General features: G+C 42.7%; 1 protein-coding gene across 1 annotated transcript in view; it reads right to left on the bottom strand.

The window, feature by feature from the left end:
- Positions 1-1295: 1295 nt before the first annotated feature.
- The window catches only part of LOC124215875 (Chondroitin sulfate N-acetylgalactosaminyltransferase), a 37329-nt gene continuing 12689 nt past the window's right edge, over positions 1296-25935 (bottom strand). The window contains exons 4-8 of the mRNA XM_069135285.1: positions 11176-11295; positions 5547-6390; positions 4961-5143; positions 4732-4879; positions 1296-2141 (exon numbers count right to left, since the gene is read on the bottom strand). Of these exons, the coding sequence (XP_068991386.1) occupies positions 1863-2141; positions 4732-4879; positions 4961-5143; positions 5547-6390; positions 11176-11295 (1574 nt within the window). The 3' untranslated portion in view covers positions 1296-1862. The remainder of the gene's footprint in view (positions 2142-4731; positions 4880-4960; positions 5144-5546; positions 6391-11175; positions 11296-25935) is intronic.

Below are 25935 nucleotides of genomic sequence, written 5' to 3'. Positions count from 1 at the left end.
TCAGGGATGAGGATTCCCGCTGTGAAAATCCTTCGGTTACACGCGATGACGAGTTCGATGGAATAGGACCGTTTCTTACCCGCAGAAAAAGAATTCTTACATCTTAAAACGGAAAGCAGAGGCACACAAATATAAATAACACGGTAAGACTCACGATAAGTGACTGAAAACTTCACACCGAAATGTTTGTTTGAAAAAAAGGAAACCGTTTATTCAAAATCGAATCTTATCCCCTTTCTGTTTAGTTGGAGTATCGAGAAAGGATGAATGTAATGAAGTCTGAATTCTGGACCGAGACGAAAAGCAAGAAAATATTTATTTCGACTGACACTGGCAATTATTTAAAGGTTTTAAATACTTTTTCATTAATTATAACGAACTACGATTATTTTCCCCTTTTGCATTGGAACTATAATAATTGTCACACTTTCGATCCTTCGTTCGCAACGTTTTTTTCTACCGATTCGTTAACTCTGGTGTAAATTTATAACAATATGTACAATTAAGATCGTAAAACGAATCGAGCAATATTCAACATTATTACAGACAATGAAAAACAAATTTTCACTTCTCATTCATATTGTTATATCACCGATGGCTTTGATAAAATTTTCGTTCTTTACGTTTTTCTTTCCACATAGCCTAATCGAATTTTCGATTAATTCCCAACATGCGTTATTATATATATTTACATTTTTTACCACTTTATTCATAACACTGTAATCATATAAATTCGTATAAATTATTTATACTACAATAATAATAATAATAGCAATAATAATAACCCGAATAATAATAATAATAATAAACTATCGTAAAACTTTATTCACATTTCCTCCTTAATTTATTCCTGCACTTTTTTCGTTCATTGAAATTTCAACGAAAGCACAATATTATTTCGAAAACATTGACTAGTAGTTCAGTTCGGTGCGTATAATTTTTCATGCATGCAAAACGGAAAAAAGCAACGCTGCGCCATCCAGCGAACGGTGGAACTTGATACAATTAAGACCACCCTCGCTAATTGGAAGAAAAAAAGAAAGAAAAAAAATTTAAATACTTCACCTTGGGAATCTTCAAAGTCGTATTTACCGTTTAAGTAATTATGTGTGCGATTATATTTGTATGCATTATATATCCTCTAGTTGAAATGATCGTTGTGTAGATTTTTTTAATGGATATTATAGCGTTTTGCTGCATTGCACTAATTATTATTTACGAATTGTATACCTGTTCATAACGACCTCGCGCATTTCTATCTCTTGCTTGACTAGTCGTGTCTATCATACTTCCTCTTTTTCGTTTTTTTATGTCTTTTTTTTTGCATTTTCATAGGTGGAAATACGTTGTATAATTTCATTGATCAATAATTTTCACTATTATTACCGAGTCCGACAATCGAATCAATCACTGGTTCTTCTGTCGTGATTAAAGATCGTCATTCACTTTTTTTTTTCTTTTTAACTAACACGATATATCGTATATCAGTGTATTTTGAAACCGTCGCATCATCATCACAATCATCTATGTATTATGTAATGTATAAATATTATGTATATATATATATATATATATGTATATATGCAATTACATACTTTTTACACAATAAATAACAGCACGAATTCCCTATTTACATATGTATCTTACCGGACGCTTATTTATACATATAATATCTCGAGATCGTCACACCCCTCGTTCGATAATGGAATTTGACAAAACGTTTCGATATCCAACCCTGTCTTCTTTATACATAATATATAAATCACACTTTATATGTATACGTGAATACGTGTGTAAAACGTGTATACACACTAAGAAACCACTCAGAATTCGCATCGTGGATTTTTATTATTCACGATAGATCAGGTCTGATCCTCGGAAGTTCGCCCGAGCGGTTTCTCTTTGATTTGTAGGGGTTGATTTTTGACCTGGACCTTGGTGAGTTTCTTCTTCTCCTTTTTCGACGATGTTTTTTTCTTTTTGTTCGCCATAGACTTCACGTTTATCGCCTGGCTGGCGATGTCCTCGCGAAACGCCAGGAAACCGAGCTGCGCGTGTGACGCCTCGTTCAGAGCCCTCGATCTTATGCAGGCGCGATATTGGTCCGTCGAAAGCCGCTGACCAGGACCCCCGGAGCAGACCTGCAAAACGGAACGGACAAAATTTCCCAAAGGTATAAAGCAAGAATAATATTGCACCCTAGGGTGGTCCTTGAAAGGACAGTTTTGAATTTCGACGTATATTCAAAAATAATTCCCTAATTTTTTCCGATTCTTATCTCAACTGTAACCGGTGCCGCAAAGAGGGTGAATTCCCCCATTCAACCCTCTCAGGAGCACATTAAATCCACGGAACGGATTACGATGAAATTTGATATAGGAGGGTTTTTTGAGTCGCTGATTACGAAACTGATCCAGTATGTCGACCAAAACCCCAAAAGTTACTTGATATTGACATACTGGGTCCAACATTTTGAATTTTGTAATATCGAGTTCAGATTCGTAATCAGCGACCCAAGAAACCCCCCTATACCAAATTTCATCTAAATCCGTAGGGTAAATTTGATGTATCCCTGAAAAGGTTGAATGGAATTCAGCCTCTTTAGGGCACACGGAATATAGTGGAAGTAAAAATCTGAAGCAATTTGGGAATTATTTTTGTAATTATCTGCAGCCGATTTGTAGAAATTAAAAAATGACCTTTTTAAGGACCACACCCTACTGAACGCGGTATCTTTTTCCACCATCGTCTCCGTCAAACTTTCCGGATGTGGCTCGCCGATTTTCGCCAGACTTATATCCTCGTGCAATGCCTCGGAGTCGATGGTTATGGGAACTCTGCAAACACTCGGCATTCCGGTAGGCACGAAATGGGTTGGCAGTAGTTCGAGGAGGAGTTTCGGAGTTGCGAGTAAATATGACGGCACGAATCGCAAATAGGCTCGAATATGAGCCCATCCAAAATTGATCCTCCCATACATTTCGCATCCAGCAGCCCTATATGCTCAGACATATAGGTATAATGTATGTACACACGTATACAACTCATCGCAAATAATCCCACTCGGCTTTCAATCCGTTGTCCGATAGACTGAATGAAATTTAATTTCAGCCTTGCTTTTCCCGTCTGTTTGCAAATAACGGATTGCTGCACTGTGAATGACGATTTTCAACGATTGAAATATTGTCTGATTACGAGAGAGGCAAAAAATTACGGTATTTCCTTTTTTTTCCCAGTGATTTTGTATCTGTGTTCAACCGACTTTTGACAGTTTCAAATAAGGGACTATTTTGCGATACAAGAGTTAAAAAAACGTCAAGATTCGTTAATACTAGAAGAAGTAATTACATAAACGAGCCATAAACGAACATATTTATCTCGCATCATCGTCAAGGGTGATAAAAACTTATGAGAATTAGATTCTTAGAGCTTTGATGAGCAGAGAAAAGCAGCCGAAGAGATCGAGAGTTTTCCGTGAAACTCACCGCTCAGCGCCAGCAGATAGTGGATAACGAAAAAAGCTACATTTCGAATACACAGCGACACGGAATATAGCTTTGGTTGCTTATCTGGGAGCGTTTAACGGTGAGTTTCACCGAAAACTCTCCGTCTGAACACAGCCTCGTTTACACGAGGTGGAGAAAATGGGACATGAACCCCTTCAATGCGGGAGGGGTTGAAACGTGGAAGCGGCAAAACGGGAAAGGTGAAGCACGCACGTTTGCCGGCTGTTCACCGTTCGTTCTACATTCCGTGAAAGCTGCCCGCCATATATATACATATATACGCATACATGTATGCAATTTGAACGAAACTGAACAAATCACTCGCTCGAGGCACGGCTGCCGGAAAGGTGAAACGGAGAAAATATTGTCCTCCACGTGTCTCTTCCGGCTCCTTCGCTTCGCCGCAAAAGGGGATGGGAAATTTTTGACCCCGTTACATACGCAAAACGGCTTCGCTTCGCGTACTTTTCACATCTACCCTGAACCGAACCAGAAATGTCTTCCGCATTGACACGGCGAACCGCTTCAAGCCTCTGGCTGCGAGAGCTTGACGAGAATCGAACCCCCGAAGCTGCCCAAACCTGAATCAGAAATTTTCAAAACAGTATCCAAGCTGCCGCAGGCGATTCGTTTCTCTTTGTTTCGCCGCTTTCTAACACGCAGGTTCGATTTCTGGAGGAGTCCTTTTGTCGCAGAAAATTGAATCGGGCTATTCTTAAGCGGCTTGATACTTGATACGGGGAATTTTCATCGTTTTTCAATGATTCGAAAAACGGAAACCGGGAATAAGGTGGAATCCAATTTTCTCGTACAGCCGCGAATTTCGAACCGTCGGACTCCCGGCGTAACTTTGTCCCTTTAGTAACAACGTTACTGCATCGGTTCGTTCAAGTTGCCATGTATACCAGGAGGTGTAGCCAAGGGTTCCCCCTTTCGCACACCTTCCAGGGTTGTCCCAGGTGTAATATAATTATTGGAAGTTTGCCGGTAATAAGCCAACCGTTGATTGGATTTACCGGATCCCTAATGATCCGTGCGGTGAACGCCGTATATACCCACATACCTATATATGTAAGACGTACTTCCAAAATCCATAACACCTGACTACTCCCCCAGGCCTCAAAAGTTCGCACGAGTTTAGCAATGAACGTAGGTAAGAGAAAGACGGGGACCGTGAAAGAAAAAATGGAGAAATATGAGACAACGTTCGATTTCGAAGTATAACCTTCGGGTGCCAGATGTGGAAAATTCCCGGATCGGTTGCCCGGATGACCTTGATGTTGCTTCGGACGTATTTCCGGTAAAGAGTGACGTCCTCGCCACCCCATCCGACGATGTCCTCGTCGAAGCCACGCACCCTCAAAAAGTCGGACCTGGAAGAAGAAGAAGCGAGAAGTGAGAGGAGTGCAAAAAGTAGCTCTCAGAGTCTTGGGCAAAAAGAGTGAATTTCTAACCTATACTGGCAGGTCATTCCGTAACCGAAGTCTCTCCAGAATCCTGTGTCTCTGGATATGACAAGCTGATCCGTCTCAGGAGGCACTTCGCGTCCCTGAAGAGTGTAGACCACGTGGGGGTTGTACAGACTGAAAACTATCGGGTAGTAAACCTTCCGACCCGGCGCGGTGTTCCATCGACATCTGAAGCAAGCGAAAAGAGGATGTCGATTAACAGAGTAGATGGAAAGGAATTTTTCTTTGCTGGATGTAGTGTTAAGCCAATTATTGTCGACGGAAGACAGAAAAACATCAGAGGAACGTTTCGATTTTCATACCCTCTAAAAGGGACCCTTATAAAGAATCGAATTTATTGGATACGAAAAAAATACCTGTACGAGTGGAGGAAAGAAGTTAATGATGATTGTAATTTCTCTGAACTCGAATTGCTGTCGAAATTTTTATGCTTTCCATGCGCAGAACGATAAAATTCTGCGAAGCTCAAGAAACAGGTACGAAATAACTAATCATTTGCGAGAGATTGGAGAGGCCAATTCTATGAATGTTGATCTACGGATTGGTCAGTGGGAGGGGGTTGGAAAATTACCTGTCAAGGAACCTCGCGCTAAAAACGACGTCAACGTCGCACATGAAGAGAAGAACGTCGGCTTCACCGCCCCAGGCCCTTTCAGCACCAACGCGAAGTCCCTTCCCCCTTGAGAAAGTTTCGTTGAGAGCCAATAGCCTGAGGTTCTGATTGCTGCCGCCGCTTCCGCGGGTCATAAGAACCCGCGACATGATGGCCCGAGCCTCGGAAAGTCCCTCGGTGCCGAAGTAAACGACGGTCAAATGCACCCGCTTGTCGTTCTTCAGTCCAATCTTCACAAACTTGTCCATAAAGCTCTGAAAGGTGCTCGTGCGCCCCGACAACGGCAGGATAATGTGGATGAGCTCCTTCTCCTTTGCCGGCTGTCTTTCCGTCGCGACGAACTGGATCGGCGTGTAAGGTCGCATCAGGGTCACCTTGGTGTACCCGTTGGAAGTGCTCTGGGTGCTCTTGTTGAGGTTCTTCGTCCTAAAGTACATCTCGTACTGGGTGCCGGTCGTCGGTTCGACCCTGTAAAGACCCTCGAGGAAGTCCTCCAGGGTGTACTTCGTCGGCAGTTGACTCGTGTTACGGTTCAGGGTGTCCACCGCCTTGGTCAACGCCTCCAGGAGGTCCTTCCGTTTGAATCCGATCGGCTTCTCGACGACACGCTTTCCCAGACCGAGGTCCACCGGATAGACGCGCGAGAAGGTGAAATGGCTGAACGCTATCAGCTCGTACTCGTTGTTGTGCGGAAGACCCTGGGATATTTCTGCCAAATCGACCTGACGCCGTGCAGCCAGACAGTCCCCGACGTCCGTCGTGTTCAGCAGAGACGCCACCTCGCTGTGACCCGGTGGACCACCTGGAAGAAGAAGAAGAACGGTTGGACGCGGTACGAGACGCGAATGGATTCGGTGGGTTTGATTTTACTGCCGGAAATTACGGAGCTTTTTATTTGCACCGAGCGTGTTATGCGATAGGGTGGAAATTACACTTCTTACGTTGAGAGCTGGGCTTTGGCCGTTTGAGGATAAACGGGACTCTCGAGTCTGAATCATGCATTGGCAAGGGAGAGAAAAACCGCTTACAGAAATGGACGCGGCAATGTCAATTGCCGCAATGATACCGAATGAGAATAAAACAACGTCGATTGTGTGTAATGGAAATGATACCGAGGAAAGTCGAACGACACAAGCTAAGATGTCAACGATTTTTGAGAATAGGTTTAATTCTTCGAACGTTAAAAATTATTAAACTCCAGGGTTTCGATCCGATTTTAAAGCTGTTTGGCTTATTTTACTCGCTGACCAAGTCGTAAAAAATTGTCGGAAAAGCATTCATGATATATTACAGTACGATTTGGTTGTAAGCCAAAAATACAATTTCTTAAGCAGTATTTCTCTTTCCTTAAATTTTTAATCAGACCTTGGTTCCCATTAAATCTTGATTAAATCTCACCAACTTTTGTTCATATCGCACACGCAAAATATCCTCTCAACGAGATGTCGGCTCGTAACGGAACTCACAAAGATCAACCGAGGCCAATTTCTGCGTTTTACCGTTGGCGAGAGTTGCTCCGAAAGAAATCGTTCCCGGAGACAACTCGTCGAAACTATCGAGTCGTAAAATCAATGCGTTCATTTGAGAGGCAAAAGTAATGAGGAAGAAAAAAAAAGAAAGAAAAAAGGGAAATAAAACGATCGTGGAACTATGGAACAAAGGACGCTGCCATCGTACAACGCGCCGAGGATAATGGCGGGAATATAAATCGGCTTTCGGGTGATGATAAAATCTTAGCAAGGCGTACCTCGGTACATTATTATCTCTGGTTAGTTTTTCTCCCCATTTTAGTGCGCGCTGTTCATTGAAAACGGCGTGCCCGGATATCCGAATCGTTTCAGGGCGCCGTTCGGTCGATTCCCGGGCTTGGGATTGAAAGTTGATTTTTTTTCCCCAATGGCAGGACGTAAAACGCACGGGATTCAAATATTCTTCGCTAGGTAAAGTTTTCGGGAAATGAGAAGGGTTCGACGAAGAGACGCCGAACCGGCGTCGGTCAATGCGGTGGAAAAATTCATTATTATAGGTGCGTACGAACAGCAACCCTGAAGATTCGTGACTGGGACCGAGGCGATTCGTGATTCCGAGTAAACGAGTTTCTCGCAACTTTGATCACGTGATTCGGCGCGATAAGTGAACTCTTTGCTTCTTCGCTCCGATCGGATGTAGCTACGGCTGATCATACTTCAAAAGCGTATCAAACTCCGAGAGAGTGGATGAAGAAATGCAAGCTCCAGACCCGGCAGCCTTGCTCTGGGCGAAATTGAGACTTTGGAAAAGGCGAATGCATGGCTTAAATATTCGCTCGATATCGCGATCCGCCGGTTATTTACGTACCTACATATTTCACGTTAATACATCAAGCTTACGATATACCTTATGGGTAAGAGAAAATTGAGAGCGGAGGTATTTCTCAGTACCTGTATCAAATATTCCCGGTATTTTGTGATATTATGAATTATACGCGTTATATTGCAATATCTTTCGCAAACCCGGCTGCCCAGAAGAATTTCACTACGTAAATTTTGATCGATCGAATATGCCTGTACATTGTTTCGCTTATCGGTGTCTCGTGATTAAATGATTGATCAATCATTCTTGTTTTACATCGATTTCAAATAATTTTGTTAATCATCGAGCGAAGCCTCAGTAAAACGTTGACTAGAATTACCTGACTCGACTGCAGAGGATATGTGAAATAATTGAAAATCTTTGAATGCTTCTTGAATGAAACTTCGGCAAAAATGAGGCGACGTTTCAAAGTGAGGTCAATATCTTCTCGGACAACTCAGAAATTATCAAGCGTACAATAAGTAAGAACGCGTTGCAGAAAGTGTCTAAGAAAACTTTTAAAAAAGCACCCGGAGTCGAGGTTTGGAGAAGTTTTCAGACCCACGAGGTTCGAACAGGGTTTCAGAGATTACGACGCGGAGGGCTGATGAAACAATTAATGCTTCTCGCGGTGAGCTTTGAACAGCAATCCCCCGGATGTGTATCTACAGACCTCGCCGAATTATATGCACGCGGAATACATATGTATACAGGGCGAAAGCTCGCCGAGATAATCATCGACTCCAGATTCCAGAATCCCTTGAGCACTCTGTCGAGATTACTCGAAGGGTGCTGAGAGGGCTCGCAGTCAGGGGGTGTGGGTGGTTGGCTCATAATAGGACGCGTGGCGGTTGACTCGTCTAAAGCCCCATTGTTCAACAGGGATTATTATCTATGGCCTGTCGAACGTACAGCCGGCCATCAACCCGGGCTGCGAAATATTCACGCAGCTCCGTGGATCGCCCGCAAATCGATTTCATATTCGTACCTCGCATAGTTCTATCCAATTTCAGCTTAGTTACACCGGGGTGGGGTTGAAATTCTGAATTTCGCAAGTTCCGAAAGCGACGAATTACGAATTTTTCTGGTTTTTCACACCCACACGTTGAGTAAACGCTGTGTATATTTTAATTTTCGGAATTTTACTCAATCGAAACGTCATTTTTTGGAATTTTTCATTGAAATGCAACTCACGAAAATAAAACTGTGTCAACAAGTTGTAAGAAAACATGTATGGTAACATTATTTCAAATATCAGACATATTCTGATGTTTGTTGTTGATGTTTCACTTTGTAACCTAAACAAGTCCGGATCTATAAAAATTAAAGGAACGGTGTGAATTATACGTGAAAAATGGCAAGAAATTTGTTAAGGAGAGTAGGCAGCGAAAATAAGCCGAAAATGGGATAAAACTCAAATGGCATTTGCGAAGAACTGAAAATTAATAGAATGCCGGCTTGAATTTGAAAAACATCAAAAAATGAATGACATTTATTACAATAACAACAATAATAAAAAGTTTTTTTTTTATATAGACGTAGGTTCACTTTGTAGCGAAGGTTGATGTCTTCACTTAAAAGAAGAAATCAACGTGATATTTCTAAGCGTTTTTAAGTTATAGTGGCAACACTTGTTTAGAGAAAAACGCGTATAAATATGTATCACACACGAACGTACGGTTGTCTTTAACATACAATATCTTTTTTTAATTTTTCTTGCGCCAAACTGTCTGGAAGAGATTATAGTAACAAAATAATAAGAAGAAGACGAACATTTCGAAGTTGTTCGGTGGCTACTCCCTTTAAGTAGTGATTTTTTTGATAAAGTTGAATTCGACCAAGTTCAGTTCCACTTTTCATCCCCTGCTTAATAATTTTATTGTTTCATCGATACGCCGTTGTAACAAGGGGACTTGTACCTAAAGAGTATCCAGCTACTTTGCGGTGGATTTGGAAGACAGGAGTCTCGACATGATGCGAATACTTTGAAACTTTGATCACTCGACGCCGGGAGGCAGACGAGCGTCGCGACGTTACCGCAACGATTAAGTAGATTGCCGTGGAAAATTTGCGGACATTCTGCGCAGACGGCCTGGCAACAGGAGACGTAAATTGTAAAGAAAGAAAAAAGAGGAAAGACGAAACGACCAATAAGCCGTCGATCAAACCACTCCGATATGCATCACTGCGGTTATTAATAAAAATGTACTTTCCAGTGTTGGCGAGAGGGATCATCGACGGGTATTTTACGGCAGTGATATTACCGGGGCGTGAAAAGCTTTCGAAATATCGCGCTTTTATCGAGGAGATGTATAGAGCTTTATCGCTGTTATTCGCGGGGCGAAGAAGCCTGCTAAAATACCCGAAATAATTTATTCGAAGAGCACAATAATTCTGTCGAGAAAAAGAAAAAAAAAAAAAAAAATACAAACAGGATCAACCTATCTCCGTATCACTTTGAAAATTCTTCCGTACTTTCATTTTTCTATTTTTTATTTCTTTTTTTCTTCTTTATCCAGGTTCATAGAAGCTGAAATACTTTCGCAGAATATTAGAACCTTTGACGTAGAGTTTTTCCCGATCAAACTTTCCCGGCCACCGGTCCGCCTTGTACTTCTTATGCCCTCGATGGTCATTTCGCGTTTGTTCTCGCAAATTGACCATCGATTTAAACGCGGGGCGAGTCTCTTTATGTTCGCATACTGCGAGCTATTTTACCGAAGGACGTTTCTCCCCGTGGATATCTGGGAAAAACCGGACGCTTTACACCGCGGGGGATTCCGAAACAGTACCGTGAAATCTACTCGAAACTTTTCCCTCTATTCCTGCGGGGATAAATATCTAACCAGACTAACCGAGGGTGAACGAAAAAGACCCGAATTGCTGTAGCCGGCTCGAAGCGTTGGAGCTGCGTCGTTTTTTCTCCCATTCTCTTCCTCCTTTCTCGGCTTATTTTCATCTCTGATCGATACGTTTCAAACGGCGCTTTTCATGGAACGAGTTCGAGAACTCCGAGCGTGCCAAAGAGTCGATGATTTAATTTTTTAACATACGGGGGACTGGCTGTTCTAAATTCACAGCTAAAATCTTTCTTCAGGATTTCCCTTGGCTTTGAACACGTCTCTAAATTACCCTGCCCAATGTTCCTCGATTGCCTTTGACGCGTCTGCAGTCGTCGGGTGGATGATATTCAACGATACACGGTACAAGTAAACGTCGATAACCGCGAGAATGTACACTTTGCGAGATAACGAACCTGTTAGCTGAAGGATCTGCAATTTCAGGGTTCTTATTTCAGCCGTAAGCCTTTCGACTTCAAGACGAGTTTCCTCCTCCCGTTGATTTGCCTCGGCAAGACTGGTCGTCGTAACGGGGCCTGAAACAGAAGAAATAAATCTAATCAGCGCGTATATTCGTTCAATATAAAATCCTTGTACATATGACGTGGTTGAAGAATTAATTGTTCTCCCATACTGTTTCCTGCCCTCGAAACAACGGCGGAATTGGAACTGAAATTGGAAACTACGTCACGACGAAGTTGGCCTCTGGTGCTGTTGCAGCCGACAGGCGATGCTGCGAGACGCGTTTATGACAGCTTCGGAGATACGCTTCACTCTGCGGACGGAATAACATCTCCAAAGGATCCGGAACCCCGAAATATCGCGTTACAATTTCATATCCTCATTCCACCCCTGGAATACCTCGTTTACTTACCGACTCGGCGTTTCGCTGGATAGAATTGTGTGGCTGGATGATATAACCCATGCAGTGAAACACATTTTGCCCCCAATGCGCCTTTCACTCCGCTCGCGAGTATTCAGTCCTAACGAGATGGGGAGGTATATCGAATATCTCGTTTGTTCGGCACTGCACCGGACGTTTTTTAGTTGGAAAACAATTCTCTCTCATGGATGTACGGGGAATTTGGCAAATTGATTACGCATCGTCTCTACCGACCAAGGGAAAACTTCTCCGAAGCATATTCCTGGTGAAAGTTTTTGCCGAAGATTGGACGAAGCGTTGGATGACGGCGAAGAAACGCCAAATCGATCCGTCGAGTGTTCGGCGATTTTTCATCAGATTAGAATATTATTCGCGAATCGAATACACGTGTAATGCGACCTATATTGAATTTCGTAGAAATTCTTTAAAGCCTCGAAACGAAAGAACTTGCAAATATTTCTTCCAATTTTGTGAATCCGGGTGTAATATCGAAAACGGCTCAACGATGCGAGGGAAAGGGTGAGCGTAGGGCGCAGGTATGGATTTGATCGTTGAACGCGTTCGGGACATCCGGGGTATCGATAAATGAAACTCTGAACGGCCATAACGCTCGGTTAAGTCTGTTATCTGGTACGGTACATGCAGAGGGTGGTGAATTTCGTCGCGAAAACGAAGGTCAAGGACGCGGTGAAAGGTGGGAACGAGAAAGGTGGGAATATCGACTATTTTTTAACGGGAAGAAATGCCGCGAGCAGAAATTAAGAGTAAATAATTTCTACTTTATCGAGGGAATCTGGGGAATTTCGGTGGAATTATTATTTTTTTCTCATTATTCGTTGATCCGACACCACTTCCGACATGCGAGGACGTAATCCGTTGTAGGATTTTCCGCTCTACACGATTCTCAAGTCATTTTTCATCTATCGATAGCAGTTGTTTTTGAAGAAAACGCAAAAAAAATTTTAAAGCCGATTATGCGGCTCGAAAGTAATTTCGGACTTGAGTTCCTGAATATTTTTAATTCAGACCTATTTTGACTGGACTAAAAGTGAAACAAAAGCAACACCTTGGTTAGAGCGGAATCCTTACCTCGTTTCCACATCTTCTGAACAAATCTTCATGACGCGATGATTGAGCTTTAAAAAAAAATCCCGACACCCGGTATATTTCAACCCTAGGCTTGACATACAGCTACGGCTTATTCCCATCGTTTTATTAAACGCGTGTAACAAAGTTCATTTACACAGTAAAAAATCTCGCGCCAGGTTGATTAATCAACTTTACCTTGACGGAGAATTTGAAAAGCTTGGACACCTTCGCCTGAATTATGCATGTACATGCGAAGAGCAGCGACTGCAATTAACGCCGATACACGAGCCAAGAAATTATGTGAGAGGAAGCGGACGAAAAAATGCTGTAAGCGTTTTCCGTTGCCTTTCGCCGGACCGTCGATTATCCGAAAGTGACTTTTGGCGTGAAGCTTTTTGTGTGCGCGCGCGTGTGTGTAAGCGTTTCCTTTTTTCATTTTTCGTCCTTTTATCACCCATTTTCACGTGCCAAGAAACAGGGGCGCAGGACAGAGCCATAATTCATCGCATGAACTGAAACGAAGACTCGCGTGAAATGGCGTCGGGCCAACCGACCAAATATCATCTCTCCGCCCGGAATAAGGTTCTCCCGTGAAAATTACCGCGGTTTAGTCACGCCACCGAAAAAGCTTCTTAAGGGCGCGTCAATCCCTCGACACAAGAAAAACCTGCACCCCTTGCACCATTCTATGGAACCCAAATTCTGTTTCAGACTCGAATTTTTGGGTTTCAGACGAACGCTTTCCCCAGTTTACATTCGTAATTTTTCCCCCCGTATAACGTAAACATTGATAAACTAAACTTCTCCGGTTTTTACACCCTTGGTTACGTGTGTTCGATTTTCGGGCACAGAGTTTACGCATCGGGGCTGCTGGATCGCGGAGGCGGTTTGTAGGCGTACTTCGATAATGTCCACATGTCGATGGTAAACAGAAGCGTCAGAGTGACCAGCGATGCGTTATGGAATATAAACAAGCTTGCAGGATGGGACGGGGTTGGTTCATGTCCGGTTACGTCACTCCGCAAGCCCGCACCCTCGGAAATTCGGGTGGCGCGAGGTTTGATGGAATAACCCTTCGACAGCTGGCAGCGTGCAGAGAAGGGGTGAAGGGAAATTTCTCGTTTACGCAATTGCTTTTTTCGCTCGATATTCAGTCGGCGCATTGTACAACGAAACGTTTTACTCCCCGGTAACTTCCGTGGCATATTTCGCAAATAATTAACAGTTTCCTAGCCCGCGGCGATTCGGGGGTACTGAATTATACATGCATGCACGCTATTGTTGGGTAATTAAAGGTCAGTCTTCCGCAGGCCCTGGGATCAGGTTTCGATTACGCAAACTCTACGAGGCAGTGGAGGATGCTGTATAATTACACCTAATTTCGCAACAACACCCTCGCTGTATTGTCTATACTTATAGCGTAATACACCGCAGCTTGAAAGCTGCTATCCGCTGCCAGTTTTCCATACACCGAGGTATAAGTTTCGCGGGTTCCAGTAATCGAGATCGATTCTAAGGGTGCACCACACGATACATTATTTTACAATGAAATTTTAGAACGATTGTATATTTCTCTGTATGATTAAGTCTGCACGTTACGTAGTTCGAGACATTACAAGATACTGTTTCTATAAATATGGAGCGTAAATAAAACGCTTTGTTTGCTTACTTTTCTTATCTCTCGATTGTTTAATCACAGTACGATTTGGTTTATCGTCATTACGCAATTTATCACTTCCCGTCCGCAGTCGGCGCCGACTCGTGAATCTGTGTCTTATCTTACATTTGATATGTAGAAAATCAGGGGCGTATCTAGCCTGTGTTTAGTATATTATTACACGCCTTACATCATCAAGCGTTGTTTATACGGGGTCAGTTTCTCCATTATCTCATGCCCCGTTTAATATATTCAACGCCGCTCGTGGAGATTCTCTCTATTTACGTTGGACTCTGAGACCATTTCGCGAAACAATTTCTCGTATCTGCTGCTCTCTCTCTCTCTCTCTCTCTCCTTTCTAACTATATCTCAACTATACAAATCTGTAACTGGTATCACGAAATTACTATAATCTTGTACGAAAATTTATATTTTTAACTAGTATTAAGTAATTATTATTATCTTTGTTCAGCTAATGTTCGCCCGAAGGTCACACCAAGACACAAATACTGCACTTATCAATCCATTGATCAATCTCTCTCTGTTTGTATCGAAACGTCTTCTCCTCCAGTTGTAGGGGAAATCGATACTAATCGTCACTGAAAAGATCTAAGCCTTGTGAGAAAAGAAAATTTTTCCAAGGATCATTTGTAGACACGCGTCGGAAGTGGAAAAGCTGTTGGGAGCTTTTCGATCCAGCTTCGATAATCGGAAATTTCTTGGGCAAAGCTCGACTCGCGTTCGGTAACGATATTATCCCCGCGTCTCGGCAGACTTGTTAGCGATGGTGATAATTTAAGATCCGTACGATATAATTAATTGCCGTAGTCGCACCCACCGCCGCTTCCTCCTTTGAACAAAAAGCCACGTTGAATGTGCGTCATCGTGTGCCACTGACGTACGATGGATGGGCAGACTCCCTCTATTTCTCCGTCCTTCTTGCTCTCCTTGATCTCCGTCTCCGCTAATTCCTCTAATTTCACCTCGACTCGGCAATGGTAGGTAGGTACTTTGATACAGACGAATAGTGACTGGCACGTTTCCTCGAGTGGCTCTTTGCTCGGAATCTAATGCCCGTCCAAAGACTCCCGACTCCCCTCACCGCGTGCCATTCAGTCATTTCGAATCTTGGGAAGCTGGCGGCACGTGAGGGTAAGAAATAAACGTCGCGGTGATAAGAAGAGAGGCAGATTTTACTCAAAACTGACGGAAGAGAGACGCACAGCAAGGTTTTTGCTAAATGAATACCCATGGCAACTATATTTTTTACTACAAATGTAGGTAGCAGATTTTACACTACACGCAGTGGTTTTCACTGTTTCTAGAATAAATTCCCGAATGAAATTTGCTGTCGTAGCTTGAAATCAAACAAATTTACTAAATTCCCAATCATTTTAACGCAATTTCAAACGAACCATGAATATCTATTCATTTCTTTGTGAATCCACCACTTTTTATTTTTGCGTTTTCAAAGAGATATTAGAATCATCCAAATTCGATTATTCGATGAAGAGCTTCAATTCATTTCAATAGTTGGTTAGTCAATTGCAGTACCAAATTCAGAAATGGAATAGTGATTTTTTAACGTACCACGAAAAAAAGGCAAATATTTGGATAAAACGTTGGTTAAAAAATTGTACGGGAGTGAAAATACATTGAGTGCTCTGTCATCATTTTGGGGTACATATATTTCATTTATAACATGCCATGCCCTAGCCCTGCAGTCACTTAAAATAATACATTGCGTTGAGGGCTGTATACATGTATATATGACGCAATGCGCGATCCAACAGCAGCGTGTATTCATCTTGATTAAACGTGCGTCACGGTAAATAACAGGTGTCGTGTAAGGATGAAAGCCACGTGGGGTGGCAGAAGGAGAATAAATTTAAAAAAAAAAAAAAAACGGCGAATTGGGCATAGCAAAAAAGGGGCGAGGTGCGAATGGTGAAACTTTTTCAAAGAAATATCGTACAATACATATTTTTCCATTCTTTTTTCGAACTATTATCGAAAAATATATTTTTGTCATGAAATTTAAATTGTTGCCAGTTAAAAAATGTGCAGCAGCCGTTCTTCAATTAATTATGGATGACTCAATAAACCCGAAGTAATGAAATAAGCGTTTGATATTTGAAAAATGTTCAACACGTACTCAGACGTTTAATATAGACCGTTTGTCGATTTGACTTTTTGTCGTACGCATCCCTTAAGATAAAAATTGATTTTCGGCTATACAAACTAAGCTCGATCCTCCAATTAATTCTGATAAACGAGGTTCTACTGTAGTTAAAGCCCGGCGAATTTGACTTCGTCTCAATGTTGCATTACAATGTATGCGCAGCTAAAAAGAGGAATCGGACTAACGCTAAAACATTGTTAAACAATAACGAAAAAATTCGATTACCCAGCCTGGAACAGCGCAGATGTACGCACGCGTGTATCGCGCGAAGCCCATTGTTATTTCGCATATAATAGCCTGTCATCAGCGGCATTGTTGCACATTTGGTGTAGAGGTGGAGTGCAGACGGCTGCGTGTATACAAGCCTGTATCCTGCGAGGGGTGGAACCGCGGATAATTCGCTGCAAGCTTTACGGATATTATGCTTGCAGCAAACCAGAAATTATCAGCCCCTCGCAGCGATTATTTTGACAAGCCTGATCGCGAAGGCTGATGTGCCGGGTGAAATTTCGACCCGGAATGCTGCCCGGATACGTGCAGAAACCGGCATCGGCCGGAAATACGGCCGGCTAAAACGGTTTCCGGCTCGATTTATACGTTTTCCAGTTTCCTCCTCAAACTAACAACCCCTCCTCCTCACCTTTCGTCGCCCCGGGCTGACTCGCCGCGCATATTCATCCCGCGAAACAATGGAAATTCAATTAACACCCGCTTGTTTGGTATTTCCATCCGGTGATCATAATTATTGGCACGTCTGTGTAACCCAGCAGTTTCGGAGATTATTAATTATCGTATAAAGTGGTCAAAACCTACACTCGTTTTGTCTTGTTACGTCGATAAGCTTCTTTCACACTCCGATTATGTGCTCATTCCATTGTGGAAAATTTCGATACAATCTTCCGAGATCTTTTCGGAGTAAACAAAGGGTGTTGCTGGGTAAGCATGCCTTATCTCAAAATAGATTCTGCGGGTGACCGACTGTTTTCTGTTAGTAAATGATTCACGCCAAATTTTATTCTTCTAACTCCATTTTGCTTCAAGTTATCGCACAAGACGTGATTTTTAGTCTTTTCGCGACAACTCTGCAACTTTTACTCGTAAAATTTTGAAAAAAATTCCAGATCCAGCAGACACGATATCTCTACGTATCGAGAATTTTTTCAGATTTTTCGTTTTGAAACTCCACCTCCTTTCCGGTCAATTTTGAAGAAGCATCGTCGTCTTTTTTTCACAGTGCGAATATCTGCTTTCGTGTGATGTTCCGTAATTTTTTCAGATTTCTTCCGATCAACATTTTTCACCATTTTATGGGCACGGCATGACTACAGGATGAGTGCATTTTCACCTGATGTTTCGTGGACTTCGTTTCATTCCAAAGCAAGTGATATTGGTATATCATGCAACAAGGGAATAATCGACTTTTATTCCCGTATTGCATAACGCATATTGACTTGAAAAGTGGGACCCGATATTCTCAGCAATATTGTGCGTGAAATTGAGAAAATAAATTAAACAAAAGGTTCGCAAAATACTGCAGACGAATCGATCAACCCTCTGCAGCGTCTTCGTCGACTCGAACGTCAGGCGCAGGATTAGGTATGAGGAAATTTTTCATTTCCTTGTAATTTCATCGTTCGTCTGGAACTTACGCTTCGGGGATGAAATACGATCCTCACCCCGTGGCAGGCAGTCACGATCCCGTAACCGGCTCGTCGACTACCACCCTCTACATCAGCTACACCTGACGTTACCTTAACGTCACCAGCATCCGGTAAATTAATACGAACAGATCACGAAGCGCTCTTCTTCGTTCATCGATTATTTATTTCACTAGATCGAGCAATACGGGCATTTAAATTGCCGTAAGGATTCGAATTAGCAATAAGTGTCAGGTAGCGCGGAATATTGCAGGCATGAGCATCCTTAATACGATCAAATTATCTTAGCGAATTGAAGAAATTATTTGATTTCTTTCCTTGCCAACATCGTCGAACGTAAGAACGAACGTTTATTTTCCATTTTACGCCGCTTTCATATTCAGGATATTAAATTTCCCAAACTAGAGTTTTACAGGATCGAATTGTAAGTTAACTTCGTCAGTTTTATATCGAGTTTTTTTCATCTCACGCTCGAGTTCCGTAGAGGGAGGGTATATTTTCAGCTTTGTGATTCGATTAACCAACGCATCCATCAGATGGCCGTCAACCAGATTAATTTCCGGTTCGTTTGGACGGGGTCCTTCATCCTTGAGCCGCGGTGATCGTCGACCATTCGTATCCCGAGGGATGTTCGGCCCGATTCGAGTTTCTTTCGAAGTGAACTGACGTGCAGCGAGGCGAAGAAAGCACCGAAACGGTGATACGCGTGTATTTATCGTTTTAACCGTGCTACCGTAACGATGAGAAAAATAAATAAATAATTCACAGGGAAACGGCAAAAATTTATATAGCGTCGGTATTACATGCGCAGGGAAAAAAGCAATTAACTCTTATCCCGATAATCAGGATCGTCCAAGAACTTGACGCGCTTGTGGGGGTAAGCTCCTGTTTGCCAAAAACTCCAATTTTAACGGTGGCGCTTTTCGCTTGTTGATTTTAGCAGAAATAACCTCGGATGTATCACGCCGCGTTGATCCGTCAGTGACCGTGTTTAAAATCGCCCCCGTTGGTTGCGGAAGATTCTATTAAACCGAGTAAATTCCGCGTTACACCAGCGGCTCAAAAGTCGTCCCAAAAAAGGATTTAGAGTCCTGCCGCCGTTGACACCCGCGCAAAATTTAAGGACTTTGAATATCCGACGGAGCACAATTGCAACGAATCGGCACGGAACGACGGTTTATTTTCGCTGCATCTGCGGTATCGATTTGCAATTTTGGGGCGTGCAAACCGTTGAATTCATTCGATATTATCGCGTTCATTCGACAAGACGTGAGTTATTTGCCTCTGTCAAATAACGTTCAATGATTCCGCCACTCGCACAATTACTTCCACATATCGTACGTATGCGCTGTTGCAAATTAATTCAGGTTTCGCCTCCGTGATAGCTCTCGCGCCAATTCTGTCCCCCCTAGGTTTGACACAAGCAAATAGCAGCTGCGCGTACCATCGTTCACGAATCACGATGTACCTCCTCACACAAATAAAGGCCTGCTCTCGTACGAGCGAAAGGCACCACTCGTCCAATGTTCTATTCGCCGTTGCTTTGATTAATTAATCAATTCCCGAGCCGTCGGTGATTGATTGATTGATTGATTGAACGCTGCTAATTACTTAGTCACCCCGAAACTCTGCCCCTTCAACCCTCGATCTCGTCATTCGAATAATTGCACGGGTCATCCGTGACGTAAGGAAACAAGGTGCGCCAGAACCGCAGACCGATTTTCGCTCGGTCTGCGCGTATCCAAGATGACGTCACAGAAATCACGTGAATAGGCTACTGATTTATTTCCGCATATTCTGTTTGCTGAAAATGCCAGCTTCTGCAATGAAAAGTTGCAAGAATGATAATATAAACACTAAAGCACAAAATATCAAGCCTACGTGACGTCACCTTAGATATGTTTTCTTATTTGTTCAATTAACGCGTGTGTATTGCGCATTGTTTCATCTTGTTTCCTTACGTCATGAAATCATCGTCGTTCTGCCATTATCAAGTTTCGAAGACAAAGATAAAATGATAAGGACAGGGAAGGAAGCTGGTCGTCCGATCTGTCTTCAAATTTGTGTTAGGTGCGGTTTCCTCCGATTCGCCGTATTGCCGAGCTTTTTCCTTCTCGTTGGTTTTCAACAAGAACTTCGCTCGTCTCTGCTAAACTTGAAACTTTCGAACTCAGGGCTTCTTTTACCGCACGTAACAAGTCCTCGGAGGTTTGCGCGTCGATCGATTGGAAAAATGAGCTTTTCTTCACCGCGCCTTCGAGCTTGACAGCTTCTTCCGCTTTTCCCGGAGGCACACATCGCGGTATACACATATTCTCGCCCGTCGAATCGCCTTGACACTTGGCGTAACGACGCGCCCTTTCAGGCAGTCGCCTCACGTATTTCGCAAAGACGACTCCGGGCTGCTCCGAGCTTACGAAGCTCGCAAGTCGGAAAGAACGACGACGTCGTCGAGAAAATAGGACCGTAGCTAGGATCTTACGTATTCGCCATACGCTGCAAACTCGCTCCGACGTACGTATCTAGTTCTGCATCTGCAAAACCGGGCGCCGTTAAAATTCGCGAATAATCTTGAAGCTGCTTCATAATTCACGTGTCTTTGTTCTCCGAATATACCCTTAAAATTCGCGGTTCACGTACGCGGGGCGAGCTTTAAATTTCCAAGGTATAAGCAAGTGGCCTCTTGGGCACGATTTTTCTGCGGATGAGAAAATAAACACGTGACTGTAAAACGCCGCACGTGTTGCTCTTGCGAATTTTTCGTTACACCTGCGATCGGGTTACACAAGGCGGAGATTTGTCGGATGAAAGTGTAGATCCTTTTTTTAACAAATAGGTGAGATTCAGAATTTTAAAAAGAAAAATTTCCAACAGGTTCTATGGCTGGAGTAAAATTCGTAATTGCAACAAGCGGCTTTAGACTTCCCGTTCTCACTCTGCATGTTCGTAATTCATGGTGAAAAAAAAATAAACTAATATCTAATTCGAATTTCGAACTATAAGTTCAGATTTGTGAATATCGACTTCCAAGCCCTTCGACACCATATTACATGAAAATATCAGGAACTTTTTTATTTTGTACCACTATAATGGATCCACCATTGCAAATTTTGGAAATATAACCTTGGATTCGTTATAGGTGATCCAACAGAATCGCCGTCTACCAATTTCTACCAAAATCGGAAGATTTTAGATTTTTTTCCACCGTATTGCATCGACATTTCGGATCTCGCAGTCTGACTTCAGATTCGTGATCAGCCACCCAACAAACCGGCTAGTGAAAATTTTCATAAAAACCCAAATGTTTTTAGTTCTTTTACAGCTTGTTGAATACGCCATATATGAATTTTACACATCTGATTTTATCTTCGTGATTGGCGATCCAAACAACCTTAGGGCACCAATTTTCACTCAAATCTGTTAACCCATTCTCAAGATATCACCGTTTTTATTTGATTTTTTGGAAATGGAGGTGATTTTCTAAACTTCGAAACGTGAAAATCTAGTAAAAAATAAAATTTTTAATTTCGGGTTGGTTACAATAAATTCATTTCCTCTGAAAACAGAGAAACGGGAAGTTAAAAATGATCAGGCGTTACATAATTATATCACGAACGGTTTTCGGATATTAAAGTAGCGTAGAATAAACGATCCGAAAATCAACCCTCTAGAATTTCAAAGCGTCCACGCTTTCCAAGGTTCAATTTTACGTTCGCGCAAGCTCAAACGAAAAACGTTATTGAAACGAATGCGGTTTTGATTCGAAGCGCAAATCGCTCTTGAATCTCGAATCGCTCGGCTTGCGCGCAAAAAGCGAATTTATTCCCGTACGAAAGAGAATAGTATTATTTTGACGCCCTGTAGTCCACGGCCAAGAGTGTGTTCCCAGAGCTTACAGGGGGCGACGTGTTCTATGTATATCATGCAGCGGGTACAGCTCATGAATCTCAAATAGCTCCCTCCGGTGGTACAGGAGCTGCAAGCAAGAATACCGGCTGTTTCCTCCTTTTTCTTTCGCCGTGCACTTTTAACGATGGAAAGAAGTGCGAGGAGGGAAACGAAAGGGAGAAAACCGCAAGACGGAATTCCCAGATCGTCGAATGCCGCCAAGTCGTCCGTCGCAAGTTTAAGTACAGCAGATTTTTTACCGGTCAGAATAGCAATTTTTGAAAAGTATGCGCCGAATACGATGTACAAGATTTGCGGGTGGAGAAATAAAGAGGAAGAGAAACGGGCTGATTACGGCGTAATTCGGCACTCACGGAAGGCGGGAATGATCCGGCATCAAACACTTACAACGCGGCTCGACACTCGTTAACGGGAAACTTAACGCCGGAAAGCCGACGCACCGCGGTTGGCTGCCTGGCAAATACGCGCATGCATATTCAGCAAAATTATTCGCATTCAAGTTTAACGTTGAAGCACTTTGCGGACGGAGGTTCAGCGGGAGTCGCGAAGCGGAGCGGAAGAGGGACGCGGGTTTCTATTATCACCGCACATCTAGAAATTTGTTAGAGGTTACGTTATACCCGCCTGACGCGCGTTAGTCGCGTGTGTAATAACAAACGCGTCGAGACCTCAAAACGCGGCCTTTTCCCTGGATGAGAAAATTCACGGCTGAATTATAATCACTGCGGTTTTTAATATCGCCAAAATATCGCGTCCTTGTAGTTCGCGCCTCGAGGCGGCGTTCAGGTTCCGAATTTGAAAAGTTCCGAAAGCACCTGATTCCGAATTATTTGGTGGAGAGACTTGAGGTAAAGGAATCAAACTTTGAAGAAACAACAAAGTTTCGAACGGTTGGAAGCCTGGCAAAGTTACGAAAAATAACGTTTTGATAGAGTAATTTTCAAATTTTCATCATTTTCGTTCTTTCGGAAACTTGCCTTTTCGGAACTGTGAGCGACGGGCTTCGGCCAATTCAAAACTTGGATATTTCGTCAAAGTTTGATTTCTTTACTTTAAGTTTCGTGGCCAAAAAAATTCTGAATTTGGCGCTTTCGAAACTTTTCAAATTCGTTGTTTCAACTTCACTGCCGAGCTTGCAGTTGAACTTCGGTCATTTTAGTAGAGCTATTCGGGCAAAACGGCGCGCTTACAGATATGTAGAGGGGTGGTTTTCACTGCAGCGCGGTTGAACCGGCACTGCGCTAACCGGACAAGATAAATTGCTGCGGATTAGGAGCATATTATTTAACCTCTGGTTAATTAATGTCCCATGCCGCTGCGGCAGCAGCGGCGAGGGAATGCGGAGATAGAAACTCGCACGGCGCCGAGTTTAATCTCCCACCTCTTTTGATAAGTAATAATTCACCGTTGCAAAGAGTTTCCGTTTGAATCGTCAAGTGATTCGGACAAGTACGTTTCGCGTGTACGTTACAACGGGCCGAACGCGTATCTCTCGTTTCGAAATGCGTCATCTGTTATTGAAACGTCGTCAATTAATTTACCCCAAGCGATGAGCGAATACATGCAGCCTTCGTGCTTATTTAAACAGCCCGAAAGCGCCCCTTTTCATTTCAAGAGGCTCGCTCTCCCATATATTCACAATTTATTATTCATGCAGCGTATATGATCGTTTGTTATAACCGTACCAGCTGTTTGCGGAATCATCGATCCTCTCCCAGAAAGGAACATCGCGTATAAATAATACGCGTTTGTCTAGTATTCGGATAAATTTAGACACGAGGAAGACACGACCGGCTTGACATCGGAATTCGCGCAATCCATAATTCAGACACTGAACCGCAAAATCCTCTCTCTTGCAGATTGTTTTCCCTAGTTTATCGTTGAGACGAACGCCAAATTCAGCCAATCTGATACAGGATCCTTCGTCGCTTTACTTTTCCTTCACTGTCAGTTTTAATCGCGAAATTCATCTCCTCGCAACACCTGTGAAACTTTCGAAGCGGTGCCTAAATCTACACGCCGCCATAAAATAATTAAGACCGTGACATTTGAATGTCAGTATAAAAATGTTATTTCTTATGAGAAAAAAAGCCGAGAATCAGTGACGCGTATGTAAAGAATCCTGCCGAAATTTCTTTCCTATAAATACAATCAGATAATATTTTTCCTTGATCGATATCAACTCTGATCCAAGTTTCAGTTCAGTGCGACACTCTCGTTTCTCAGTCGATACTCAGGTTCGTACGTAAAACTCGCATCCCATACGATGTAAATGAATTTCTGAAAAACTATCGCCAGGAAGTAGTTTGGCAATTTTCATTCCGTCTTACTCGCAACAACAAGCGCCTTAATTACTTTCCCTAATTAATGGTCTAGCTTCAACGATCTTACACCGTCTTCCCAGTCTCTTTGCCGCTTCACCCCTTTTCTCCGACCGCACCTTCCCTTTTGCCACTTTAAAGTAACCCTTGAGTAAGGCTTACCGCCGACCCGCCCCCTCAACGCTCCGTCTCTCACTTTCGTACACAGGACACTTTCGGTTCTCGGCATGCATGTACATTTACACAGCGATTACTTCCCATTGTTTTTGTTCGGTAAAAAGTTCTTTGTCCCCGGTGGCGTTAACTTATTACCTACCCCTGCACCCACGGGCACCGCTTACTCGGGTTATTCCATCTGAAACAATGGAGACAATGACGGGCATTGTCCCGGTTTTAGAATTTTGAAACCCCCGTGGAAAGACGCGTTTCAACGTGTCGTATCGCCTTGTTTTTGGGTTAAAAGGAAAAACTCATCTCCGGCCCCCGAAGCGGAATATTCAACACTCGCGGAAAAGTTTATACAAATTAAATGACATTTCTGAAAACCGGATAAATTTTTCCACCGCCTCGAAAATATTTCCTCTTCGTTTCGAAAGAAGCGTTCTTTTTTTTTTTTGTTTCGAAGCACAAATCCACTTGTATTCGAAATTTGTTTCTTCAAATCAACTTACTTTCCTGTCAAAATACATTTTTATGCGAAAAAAGTTAACTCTTAACATTACGTAGTGGAGTCAAAAAAAAAAAAAAAACAAGCTTCAATTCATGTAACTTTCAATACATTTTCTCTTCAGATTCATCGGAAGGGTTTGAAAGAATACATCTCGTTACATTACGTAACGAATAATGTGTTTAGCCGGATGAATTCACGTTCGCCTGACGAAAAATCGTCGATCGGTGATCACGGCTGAACCAAGAGGCTTACTTTTACCGGGTTGGCGCCACTCTTTGTTGTCCACGTCTAGGTACACACGCTGGGAAACCGTTCAACGTGAATTGGAGATGCTGAAGTCTCGGCAAGTACCAATTAAATCGGGTCGTAATCGCCTTGCCATTTTCGCTGACGAAGTGGATTATGCCCTATATACCCGAAAGCCACGGTATATTATCGTATTTTCAAATTCCCGGGTGGGGATATCTTATCGTTTGTCAACAACAATCAAATGCGGGAATGTGATTAAGTCGACCTCGCATCCGCGGCTCAGATTATTCTCCAGCATATCCGTGCTCTACCAACCGAAATTGCAAATTTATTCCAATCGCGTATAAGTTCGCGATATTATCAGACATCCCAATCACAAGTATGAAAAATTGAGCCGAGGCCTCGAGCGTTGAATTCTTTGTGAAAAACCGGCAGTTCGGGATCGCGTTTCAAGGCAAAAAATACGTCTCAACGTTCTGAAAAATATAATATTACCGTATCACCGCGGTCCGAAGCTTGTAAATGTGTGCAAAAAAAAAAATAAACTGTTAAATAATA

Source organism: Neodiprion pinetum, chromosome 1, assembly GCF_021155775.2.
Source record: "Neodiprion pinetum isolate iyNeoPine1 chromosome 1, iyNeoPine1.2, whole genome shotgun sequence".
In the NCBI taxonomy this organism is placed as follows: domain Eukaryota; kingdom Metazoa; phylum Arthropoda; class Insecta; order Hymenoptera; family Diprionidae; genus Neodiprion; species Neodiprion pinetum.
Note: the sequence above shows the minus strand (reverse complement) of the source record. Positions and strands in the feature narration are given on the sequence as shown.